The sequence below is a fragment of the Schistocerca nitens genome, chromosome 6, assembly GCF_023898315.1.
Source record: "Schistocerca nitens isolate TAMUIC-IGC-003100 chromosome 6, iqSchNite1.1, whole genome shotgun sequence".
Lineage (NCBI taxonomy): Eukaryota > Metazoa > Arthropoda > Insecta > Orthoptera > Acrididae > Schistocerca > Schistocerca nitens.
In genome coordinates, this window is record NC_064619.1 from 498,153,953 (window position 1) to 498,167,043 (window position 13,091).

At 43.6% G+C, this 13,091-nt stretch overlaps 1 protein-coding gene across 2 annotated transcripts in view; it reads left to right on the plus strand.

Annotated features, from left to right (window-relative positions):
* Positions 1-13,091, plus strand: part of LOC126262255 (RING finger and CHY zinc finger domain-containing protein 1) — a 93,865-nt gene that overhangs the window by 19,255 nt on the left and 61,519 nt on the right. For both annotated transcript variants that reach the window (XM_049958741.1, XM_049958742.1), the window contains exon 2: positions 1,362-1,523. In XM_049958741.1, coding sequence (XP_049814698.1) covers positions 1,362-1,523 — 162 coding nt within the window. The remainder of the gene's footprint in view (positions 1-1,361; positions 1,524-13,091) is intronic.

Below are 13,091 nucleotides of genomic sequence, written 5' to 3' on the forward strand. Positions count from 1 at the left end.
AGTTATTCCAGTCACCAAAGAAATAGAAGAATCAATAAGCAACCTTAAAATTCACAATAACCACATCAGCAAAAATTATTCTGGTGCTATGCATATTGAAAATAATTGTAAACAGCTTGTATATTTTGCTTTGCCCCCCCCCCCCCCCCCCCGAAAAACAGAAAAAAAGTATTAGCTTTGGAGGTCCTCATTGGCTACCATATATCATCACCTGATTGCGTACGACCAATGTCAAAGTATTGCCAATATCTGCACACCACTCAAGAGCAGCCAACACTGTAAGTACACTTCAACCAAAAGCTCTTTGTAAACATGCCATAACAGTAGTTGGTTCAAGTAATAGTTTGGACTGTAATCTTAATTATACAGTTAAGGTCAACTTCAGGTACAGTGACGAGACTGCTTAATGTTGGCTGTCAACATGAGAAAGCAATGAAAAAGTGTTATGATTAGTCATTCCAAAAATAATGTGTAACATAAGATTAAACTTTTTCTCCTGAGTTGTCAGTTAGATGTAACTTTAAGGTCAAAATAAATAAGAAAACAAAATTTAATTATCACTCCTGATGGACACACTTAAATGTACACTACACTGTCCTAGCTTTGGGCCTATTGGTTCTTCCTCAAAGCAAGGAGAGATTAGTAAGTTTGGGACAGGTTGTAAATGAAGGGGGTGTCACTCAGACCCCAGAATGAGAGGGACCAGTTTGGTTTTAGGATGGGGTGATATAAAGTTCTTTGTTTCCCATTCTTCTGCTCAATGAAGGAACTAATAATTCTGAAAGGTAGGATAATGTAACATACTTTTATGTGTGTTTATTGGTAGTTCTGACCCTCTGAAGATATGGCCGGCATTTCTGTCTCATAATTTTTTCAAGTGACTTTTCCTTTGGGAGAAAAATTTTATATTGATTGAGCAATAATTTTTACACTAATCACTCAATATTAACTGTAGCAATATTAAAACTTCTGCAAACTAACTTCTGAGTTGTCGTGAAGGCTTCTCATAGTGGATCAGTAATGCTGTAGTAGACTGGTGAGCATTTACGGTGCATCATGAGCACCTACAAGATGAAATAAATATTTGATTTATATGTGCTTTCCTCCCCCCCCTCCCCCCCCCCTCCCCCCCAACACACACACAAAAAAAATCTGAAAATTAACTGAAGTTATTTACAACCCTTAGCAGTCAACCTATTAACAACTGTGGTTACCATAATGCCATGTGGAAAAATAGTTTAAGTTTAATGAAAAAATGGTCTGTTTTCTTCATTGGCATTAAAAATAATATTTCTAAATTATTTACTGTTTTTGTTTATATTAATCAAGGCTTAATAATTCCAGTGATTTGCTACTTTCAGACGCCATGCTGCAACAAAATTTATACATGCCGCTTTTGCCACGATGAAAATGAAAGCCATGCTGTGAACAGAAAAGATGTCACTGAGCTAGTATGCACAAATTGTGAAACTCGGCAGAAGGTACAAGCTGAATGTGAGAATTGTCATCTGCGATTTGGGAAGGTAAACATTAAAGAAAATATTTAGTGTCAGCAATTCAGGGGAACAGTGCTGGTGTGTTTGTAGTATCTAAATCAGTGCTGTTTCTTAATTTTTTAAAATTATTTCTGTTGTACATGCAATTTGTGCCCTCCAAGAATTATTTTAGCAGAGAATAAAGTTTTGTTGTAGACTGAAATTGGAAACTGCTTCATTATTTATGGGTTTCCAGTTCATGTTATCACCGAATATTGCCTAATAGAAGAATGTAATAATGCTTATTCATTTTTTTATCTTCCTGTCATGCAGCATTGTACAAATTTTGGGCTTTTAATATAGAATGTGCAATGTTCAAATCAAAGGTAAACTTAAAAGCATTTGCAGAAAGTAGCAACTACATACACATAACCATGGAACTGATAAAAGTTTGTCTAAACTTAACACTAAAGACATGGAACTTCAGTTAAGACATTCAGAAGTGAACTACCTTAGAAGCCCGATGTACCGCTGTCCAATATACCATGGATGGAGATATAATGCAGCATAAAGGAAGTCCCCAAAATAAAATGTCATTTATGAATGAGTTTTGCACTCAGTAATTTTATAAACTTGAAAAAAAAAAAAAATCATTTCAGTCTGCATATAACCTTTCTGCAGTATAATTATTCATTTATTGTCTAGATTTCTGTGTGCTTGTTACAGTGTCACAGAAATGGAAAGTGCATTCAGTGAGTGATAAAATATAAATTATGAAACTGAAGAAAGCTTATCGAGCAAGTATAGTTAACCTGAAGGAACAACCAGGGGATGGGTGAAAGAAGAGAATAAACTTAAAAGTGTAGTAAACACAGTTGCAAGTGATGTGGAAATGGACAGAAAAAGGACTAAATTATGAAAAGTAGTGAACTTGATGAATGCCTTTACAGGTGGTTTTTAATAAAGATTTATTAAAGCCCAAGCTGAAAAATTTCACTTTCATTTATATGGCAGCAAATAGTTTATAGCAGGGCTTAACAACTGGCCGGTTTTGAGCGCGAGTACTCGCGTGTGCTCAGGCACGTGCTCGCGAGCAGCTGCAAGGTCGTGGAGTAGGGAGGGAGGGGAGGGAGGGGAAATGCGCGCGCACGTTTGAATAGGGCCGCAGCGTGCCTATTGAATTCGCGCCGACTGTGTAACATTTAAAGTACTACGATCAGCTCTTAACAGTCACTTCGCTGATTAAGAATCATGTGAAGTCACCGTTTTGTAACCCCAACCATGCTTTCGCAGTTCAACCCCCATTGGGAGGAATTGTATCTGTTTACTGAAAAAGATGGTGTTGCAAAATGTTTACTATGTCACAAAATGATGAATTCTTTTACGAAATTTAATTTGCAGCGACATTATATGTCGTACCACGCGAAAGACTACGGACGTGGAAAATGTGATTGACCAGATCGTGCACAGGAAGTTATTAAACTTAAAAGGAAGCTATCCGAAGAAGATCTGGACGACGAAGAAAAAACAACTGAGGTAGCTCTCAGAGTGGGTTACAAATTGCTTTGCTTTTAGCAAAATCCCTGCGCCCCTTAACTGATGGCGATTTAATAAAGTTTGGAATGTAGGAGACGAGATGCTGGCAGAAGTAAAGCTGTGAGGACCGGGCGTGAGTCGTGCTTCGGTAGCTCAGATGGTAGAGCACTTGTCTGCGGAAGGCAAAGGTCCCGAGTTCGAGTCTCAGTCGGGCACACAGTTTTAATCTGCCAGGAAGTTTCATATCAGCGCACACTCTGCTGCAGAGTGAAAATCTCATTCTGAAAACATCCCCCAGACTGTGGCTAAGCCATGTCTCCGCAGTATCCTTTCTTTCAGGAGTGCTAGTCCTGCAAGGTCGCAGGAGAGCTTCTGTAAAGTTTGGAATGTAGGAGACGAGATACTGGCAGAAGTAAAGCTGTGAGGACCGGGCGTGAGTCGTACTTCGGTAGCTCAGATGGTAGAGCACTTGCCCGCGAAAGGCAAAGGTCCCGAGTTCGAGTCTCGGTCGGGCACACAGTTTTAATCTGCCAGGAAGTTTAATAAAAGAATGTTTGGTAGTTGCAGTGGAACATTTGTGTCCATCTCAAGTTGAACAGTTTCGGATTGTGCCATTATCTAACATGACCATTATGCGTCGCATAAAGGACATGGCAGACGACGTCGAGAGCCAGCTTGCTAATATCTGTAAAGATTTTATGGCGTATTCTCTAGCTCTGGACGAAAGTGTTGATATCACTGGAACAGCGCAGCTTGACATATTTATTAGAGGTGTTAATAGAGATATTCAGGTGAGGGAGGAGCTCCTCGATGTTGTAGCCATGAAGAACACTACAACCGGAGGTGATATTTTAAGTAGTGTTGAAGAAAGTGTTGAAAATATAGGATTGTCGTGGAATTCTTTAGTTTCAGTGTCTACAGATGGAAGAGGCATACACTAAGCTAATAAAATTATGTGGCACATGTACATTCTCCTTTATTTGTTTCATTTGACGCAGTAATAATTCGTGAGTGATATCCCTGCAGCTGGCCGCGGATTTACATTGACTGGCGGCAGTTGTTGTGTGCCCCACGTGACTCTTCCCACTCTCCGCTCTAGTCCGCTGGTCCGGTAGTGGGGGTAGCGTGCTCGCGCTGCTCCGTGCTCGCGCCTTGCTGCTCACAGCTTGCTCCGCGAGCACGTATGTTGTGAAGCCCTGGTTTATAGCTTCTGATGGGTGGTTTTCAAGATGGAAAGTTGCCATGAATTTTGCCAAATGAGCATTGAAGGAGAAGCAAGGTGTTCTGACAGTGATCTGTCACTGTCTTCTGAAATCCTACACAAAGTAATGGTGGATGATGATTGTTTAAATCATCATGTTTTAATTGTGATGAAATAGTGCTTTATTATCGGTTACTTTCAAACAGAACTGTCAATCCAGAAAAAAATCAGGAAATAAGATCTGTTCGAAAATGGATAAAGACAGAATAATCCTCTTCTTTGCCGCGAATAAACTGGGCAGCTATAAGCTGAAACCTCTTTGTATGGGTAAAATAAAAGCCTGAGATGTTTCAAGCAAGTAAATTTGTCATTATTATTGTTCACCTACAGGCTTTCAAAGAATGCTTGGATGTTGTTGTTGTTGTTGTTGTTGTTGTTGTGGTCTTCAGTCCTGAGACTGGTTTGATGCAGCTCTCCATGCTGCTCTATCCTGTGCAAGGTTCTTCATCTCCCAGTACCTACTGCAACCTACATCCTTCTGAATCTGCTTAGTGTATTGATCTCTTGGTCTCCCTCTAAGATTTTTACCCTCCACGCTGCCCTCCAATGCTAAATTTGTGATCCCTTGATGCCTCAAAACATGTCCTACCAACCGATCCCTTCTTCTAGTCAAGTTGTGCCACAAACTTCTCTTCTCCCCAATCCTATTCAATACCTCCTCATTAGTTACGTGATCTACCCACCTTATCTTCAGCATTCTTCTGTAGCACCACATTTCAAAAGCTTCTATTCTCTTCTTGTCCAAACTGGTTATCGTCCATGTTTCACTTCCATACATGGCTACACTCCATACAAATACTTTCAGAATCGACTTCCTGACACTTAAATCTATACTCGATGTTAACAAATTTCTCTTCTTCAGAAACGATTTCCTTGCCATTGCCAGTCTACATTTTATATCCTCTCTACTTCGACCATCATCAGTTATTTTGCTCCCTAAATAGCAAAACTCCTTTACTACTTTAAGTGTCTCATTTCCTAATCTAATCCCCTCAGCATCACCCGATTTAATTCGACTACATTCCATTATCCTCGTTTTGCTTTTGTTGATGTTAATCTTATATCCTCCTTTCAAGACACTGTCCATTCCGTTCAACTGCTCTTCCAAGTCCTTTGCTGTCTCTGACAGAATTACAATGTCATCGGCGAACCTCAAAGTTTTTACTTCTTCTCCATGAATTTTAATACCTACTCCGAATTTTTCTTTTGTTTCCTTTACTGCTTGCTCAATATACAGATTGAATAACATCGGGGAGAGGCTACAACCCTGTCTCACTCCTTTCCCAACCACTGCTTCCCTTTCATGCCCCTCAACTCTTATAACTGCCATCTGGTTTCTGTACAAATTGTAAATAGCCTTTCGCTCCCTGTATTTTACCCCTGCCACCTTCAGAATTTGAAAGAGTGTATTCCAGTTAATGTTGTCAAAAGCTTTCTCTTAGTCTACAAATGCTAGAAACGTAGGTTTGCCTTTTCTTAATCTTTCTTCTAAGATAAGTCGTAAGGTTAGTATTGCCTTACGTGTTCCAACATTTCTACGGAATCCAAACTGGATGACGAGTGATATTTTCACCAACTGGTTTCGAGAAGAGTTTATTTTGTGAGTGAGAAAGCACCTATGGTCACTTACGGTGAGAGAAGCAGCTGTAGTAATCCTTGATCACTGTTCAACAGGTCCACCTGCTGATATATTGCAATCAGAATATGGAAAAGTAAAAACTTTGTTTCTTCCAAAAAATACGATGATATTAATTAAGCTGCTGGATCAGGGCATCCTGGGAGCATTTAAGCTTCATTATCACCATTTATTGCTTAGTTAAATAGTAAACTTGGATGAGGAAATGAAAATGTTTTTGAAATCTGTAAAACTTAAGAGTATTGCATATCCAGTAGGCCTGGCATGACCGAGCATCAGTCTGACTACTATTAGGAATTTCTGGAACAAGGGTTCCATTGAAGGAAATACAACAGATGAATGCTGTAGTGGCATAGATTTCAACAGTTGTGACATCCATTGTGGATCTAATATTCTACAGTACAGTACTGATCTTGAAATCTCAAACCATTGGGTAGTTGTTGACAACAAAGAACTGATTTTGGAAATCATAGATGACTGGACATTAGCGATGCTGTCTGAAATAAAAGTAGGGAAGTAGATGAGGATGATGAAGATGAAGGAAAAGTATAGATGGCGTTCCCAGTACACATGAAATATTGGATAATATAAATAAATTGATTATGCAGATGGAGAGACAAAGTGAACAAACCAAACTGAATTGTTGCACCTGATGGTCATAAACCAATGTACTCTAAAGAAACTGCTTGAAGTGACCCACCACAGAAAGCTTACTGACTTCTCTAAAGCAGTAGAATAGTGATGGACTGTAGCTTGATGGCAGTGTTGTAAATTATCATTCTGTATTTTATAGTGTATCTGATAACTGTATTGAAACTCATTGTTTGGTCGACATTTGAGCGAAGTTTGATTGCTGTACCACAGTTGATAAGTTTCTGAAAAGTTTTACTTCGAATGTTCTTTAACTTTAAATACAATGTGTATAATGTTGCATTATGTGTTCTTTGTAACTTGTCATGCATAGTTTGTCATTACGTGGTTCACTCTCGATATACTGCGGGTATGCTATAACGTGGGATTAAAGCAAGTCCCCCGACACCTGCATTACATCACACTTCTACTGTATTTATTTCATAATGTTTGTGGCTCAAAACTGTTTTCAACAGATTTTTGTTGACGTATAAATAAGCAGAACTGGGCCAGCGCATGAAGAAGCAGTTATTCACAGTGGTATTTTTTTCTTAAACATTTGTTTCATTGAATATATGTGAAATTAAAATGCACTTGAGAGGGAATATTTGATAATTTGCCCATTCCATGGATTCATTGCAAATAACGTCTTCAGTATCTTCACTACTGATGCAGAAAATTATTTACTGTTGATGCTGGTACAGTGTTTTTCTTGACTCTCAGCAGAAAGACAATGAATGTCAGTATCATGATTGTTTTTCATTTGTTTAATGTTTCCTGTAATTCATTAGCCTTTTATAGTGATGCCTGAGGTACTGTGCCTATCATAATCTCTGTGCTGTATTTATGAGAACAGACTACTAGGGTAGTATTAACATTTTGGATAATTTTGGGATTAGAAGAAAATTATTCACATTTAAATATTGATTTTTTTGCATGGAGATATTGACTGATATTTAATCACTGAATTTACATGTACTGCAGTACAGTGGAAAGTCTTACACGAATAGTGGTGTAAATACAAATTGAACACTTCTTTTGCTCACTGCTTCACCAGCATTCTTTTTAGTAGTTTTAGTTGCACTGCCAAATGGCACTGGATGTAAGTTTGTAAAATTGAATCTAAAATGCAAGCATATCCTATTCCGGTGTGTACATTGTGAGCTTCAGAGACCTAGAAACTGATAGAATACACCATTTTTATTAAAGAATATGTGCACAGTGAAAAACTAGTCATCATTATAGTGAAAGCAATGCATTTGATGACATCTTGAGGTGTCAGGTATTCTGTTGGATATCAGCACTGTTTACGTGTGATATTTCGACAGTGTGACTTGTTACCTTCATCAGGTGCTGCACAAGATTAATCATTGATTGGAGCAGGTCCAGTATTTACCTGCAGCCTTCTCCGTCCATGGTCAGTTCCAGGCATTCTGTCTGCAGTCTGGTGTGCATTTTGTCTTTGGTCCAGTGTTCCTATCTGTGTGCTGGCATTCTGTTCTCGGCCCAGTGCACTCTAGGTGTTCCCTCTGCGGCCCGCTCTGTCTTAGATCTGGTGCATCATAGTTCATGGAATGATTTAAGTTCCAGACTGCTTGGCTACAACTGATTTGGTTGCCTGTCTCAGTTGGGTGTCTTTCTGATGTTCTTTGCAACAAATTTCCATTACCCTAGTTGTATGGACAATGTACAGCATGCCACATTGCCATGATATGTTAAAAATTCCTGGTTTTTGTAATCCCAGGTCATATCTGGGTCTGGCAAGATTATGTGCACTATGGACCAGTGTCTTCAGAACACCATTCTTCTGCACTGGGTTGTGACAGCTGCTGGCTTGTAGATATAATTCAGTGTGTGTATGTTTGTGCTACAAACTGTGGCTCACCTTTCAACAAGTATATCCAGAAATGGCAACTATCCATCCTTTTCTAGTTCCTCAATGAACTTAATATTTGGGTGGTCTGAGTTAAAATGTTCCAGAAACTCATTGAGCCTCTCCCTACCATGAGGCCAATACACAAAGGTATCATCCACATGCTGAAGAAGCATGTGGGCTTGTATCTAGTTGTCTCTAATGCCTCCTCCTCAGATCTCTCTGTGGTAAACACTGGAGACAGAAGGCTATCCGTGGCTATACCTTCTGTCTGCTCATAATATTGGCTGCCATTCAGAAAATTAGTTGCAGAGGGTTATTATGATGAGAGAGTGCACCAAATTCTGGAGGACCATACACACAGACTTTTGACGTGTGACTATTCGGACAAAGTGGACAAGACAACCAGGGTTCTGTTGAAGGATATCGGTATGCCTGACAAGGACATCAAAGAACTATGGTTGAGAGCCTGGTACCGTGCGCCGCGGAATTTGAATCCGTGCCAGACATCATGGACGTCGAAGACCCCTAGAGATCTTTGCACCATCGCGCCGTAAGCTGCGGCGGAGTGCGCCTCCTGGCCCACTTTTAGTGTGAGGGTGCCACAGTGGAACACATGGTCCCAGTGGCCAATAGCGGCGCCCCCGATAACGTACTTAAGCGCCTGCCTCTCGCTCAGCCAGCCAGTCTAAACTCACGTACTTCTGTGTACGAGTGGACGTGTTTGTTAGGTTTCCTTGTGACTCTGTTGTTCGATCTTGTTGCTGTTCATTCTGTCCTTCATTGGTCGTGTCCATCCTCTCCCGTTGTGTTGTTGTTCGCAGGCTTCTCCGCAGGTCCCGCCGCTCTTTCCGTCATTTCAACCTCGCGACCGTCCCGGTCGCAGTTACAACATTTTGGCGACGAGGTAAACGGTGGTCGTTGTTGATATGGAGGCTGCTCATGCAGCAGCAGCAGCAGCTCCAGTTAGACATCTTACAAAAGTCGCTGCAGTTGCTAATGGACAAAGTTATAGCCCGGGACACGTTCTTTCTTCTCCACAAGTTGGCACCGTTGTCAGATCCTTTGGCTCTCTCTTTCCAGGAGATCTGCCTTTTGCTGACAAACTATTATTCCCAACGCTACCATGTGGTTGCCTCTTGGCTGGACAAGTGTTGTTTTTTTTCAACCAGAAGTGGAATACTTAGGCCACCGGCTTAGCAAAATGGCATTTGCCCTTCGGGTCGTAATGTCGCGGCCATTGAGGCCCTTCCTCGTCCCAAGGACTTACCTGAACTGCAGGTGCTTTTGGGCAAGGTTACTTATTTCTTAAAGTTCTTGCCCCAGGCTGCCTCCGTTGTTCAACCCCTCAATCAATTGCTTCGCAAAGGGGTACCTTTTGTTTGGACTCCTGCCTGTGACCAGACTTTTTTCCGTTTAAAGGTGATGCTGAAGTCTGCCCCTTGCCGTACTCCCTTCTCTCCGGACCGCCCAGTGGTCATCATACGGCGTTGGGGCCGTCCTCGCGCACCGGCATGCCGATGGATCAGAACAGCCCATCGCTTATGCCACTAAGACGTTGACCCCAGCACAACGGAACTACTCCCAGATTGAAAAGGAGGCCCTGGCGATCGTGTTTGCCGTCCAGAAATTTCATACCTATCTCTTTGGGGCAAAGTTCACCCTCCTGACGGACCATAAACCCTTGGTTACACTTTTCGGACCACACTCTCACCTTCGAGAGCAGACGGCTCAAAGTCTCCAGTGCTGGGCATTGTTTTTACGTAATTACGCTTACACCATCTGGTATAAGCCCACTGCCCACCATGCTAATCCGGACGCTTTGTCACGTCTCCGAGCAGGCCCCAATCCTGCCTTTGACCAACAGGAGGTCCTCTGCTTTCACATTGATTCCGCCACCAGGATGCGCTGGACAGTCTGCCTCTTATGGCTGCTCACATTGCTGTGGCTACCCGCTGCAACCCTGTCTTGCGACAGGTTCTCAACTACGTGGTCCACGGGTGGCCGTCCTATGTTACTCGTCGGATGTAGTGTGATTTCAGTCCCTGGCGCCACCTGTTCCACAGGCTCTCCGTGGTCGATGATGTCCTCCTGTTGGCCACAGAGTCGGTTGCACACCGGGTTGTCATCCCTCCGGAATTGTGGCTTCAGGTGCTCAGTTTGTTACACAGCGGGTACTGGGGTATGTCCCGTATGAAAGTTTTGGCTCGCCGGCATGTATATTGGCCCGGCATTGATGGCGATATTGAGTGCCTGGTCTGTGGGTGCACTGTCTGTGCGCGTCACCAGGGAAGCCCCCCTCAGTCATTTGCACCCTGGCCTGTGCTACGCCGGCCCTGGGATAGCATCCATATTGATATTGCGGGCCCGTTTTTGGGGTCTATGTGGTTACTCATCGTTGATGCCTACTCCAAATACCCATATGTTGTCCGCATGGCATCCCCCACCACGGAGGCTACATTCATGGCCCTGGCCCAGGTTCTCGTGCCAGTGAGGGCTTGCCACACATGTTGGTCTCTGATAATGGTCCCCAATTCACAGCGTCGTCCTTCCACGACTTCTGTCAGGCCAACAGTATCAAACGTAACCGTAGCGCCCCTTTCCACCCTTCGTCCAGTGGCATGGCGGAGAGGCTTGTCCGCACTTTTAAACACCAGTTGACTAAGGCGGTCGACACATCTCCAACTCTCCCCCCCCCCTCCCCGCCCCCCCGCCCCCCCACCTCCCCCAGGGGGTTCACAACTCTTTTGTAGATACTTGTGTAGCGACCACGGGACCCCGAGCTAGTGTGGCCCTCTTTCCTTTCCCAGGCTGCATACCTTTCTTTTCCACATCCTTCCCCATCCCCTATCTTCCGCCCCCCCCCCCTCCCCACCCTCCCCGCTTGAAACTGTAAAACAGTCTCTCTTCTTCGCTTTCTCTGCTGGCAAGTCTCTGTCCTTCCTTTGTCCTTCTCGTTTCCTTACCTCTTCTCTTTACCCTCCTCTCCGCTGCAGCGTTTGAGACCTCTCTTCTTTCCTCTCCTTTTCTTTGTTCCTCCCTTTCTCTTTTTTCGTCCCTGTTCATGTCTGAAGGCCAATCCACGAATAGCCGGTGACGGGGTAACACGTAATTTCCCGCCCCAGGTAGACAGATAGGACACGTACATACCCCCTGGTAATGTCCAGGCCCGGGGCGGGGTGATTACCTGAGCTGGTACCTTCCGAAAGTGCTGATTGATCCCTCCATCCGTTTCTCGGGAGGTGTGACCGGAGGTGTGAACAATCACCTAAGGCGGGAGTGCCCTCAGAGAGGGCCCCCCACAAGGAAGAAGTGTGCCATCGGAGATGCCGTTAATCATGGGGGATACTTCCGCAATGGTTTCCTCATCATCTACCATGTCTTCTCACAAGCGAAAGTTAAATGAGTCTCAGCCACGGAAAAATCTTCCATCAGTGCCACAGTTCCTTGTTGTTTCTCGGTCGGACGAAGGTCAAGACTTCACAGTCAACCCTTTCATTATTCAGAAAGGTGTCGACGCAAACGCAGGTCCTGTAAAGTCTTGTTCCTGATTACGAAATGGCACCTTGCTGTTTGAAACAGTCAGTGCCCTCCAGGCACAAAAATTACTGCGTACTTCACTGCTACACACCATCCCTGTCCAGGTAGAAGCGCACTGCACTTTAAATTCATCATGTGGGGTGGTTTATACACGCTCCCTCGACGGATTGTCTGACGAGGAAATTCAAAACTACCTGTCTGACCACGGCGTAACGGCTGTTTATCGAGTCATGAAAAATGTTGACAAGGACTTGGTTCCAACCCGTACTGTCTTCTTGACATTTGACAGAGTTCAACTTCCATCGAACATAAAAGCGGGCTATGAGATAATTTCTGTTTGCCCTTACATCCCAAACCCTACACGTTGCTATTGTTGTCAGCGGTTCAATCATACCAGCCAGTCATGTTCCAATCCGGCCAAATGCGTTACATGTGGCAAGGATGCCCATGAGGGTGCTTGTCCTCCTCCATCCCCTTGTTGCATCAACTGTATGGGTAACCACGCTGCTTCCTCTAGAGATTGTTCCATTTTCAAAGACGAATGGCTCGTTCAGGAAATCAGAGTGAAGGAAAAGGTGTCTCCCTTTGCTGCTCGAAAGTTATTCGCCAGTCGAAAGCCCACTGTGCCTCACGCAGGTAAATACAGCACTATCCTTGCCTCTCCTTGGCCTACAGAGGAGGCAGCCACGCAGACTTGTGATCTCATCTTTAGTGCCACGGTCGTCAGATTGGCCAGCGCAAAGATTGCATGTTCAACCTCCCCACTACCATCTGCTCACTCAATGGCTCACCCTTCTTAGAGTTCTGCTAAATCACGAGCCCCAAAATCAGACATCCGGACTTCCAAAAAAGACACTACTTGTGAAGATGTTTTACGTACCCCGACTTCACAACCATCGATTCCTCCCTCATCTCAACGTCCTGTTTCCAAGAAGGCTAATAAGACTCATCTACAGCACCACCTGGCGGTAACTGCCCTCGGCCTTCTTTTGTGTCACCAAGGCGCATTGCTGGCGGCCGATCACTGGTGGCAGGAGCTGCTCCCGAACAACCTATGGATCCGGATCTTCTGCCTTTGGCTGAATGCCGTTCCAAGCTGTCGGCCGCTGGCTCTGAGCAGCCGTTGAGTTGAGGGCAACC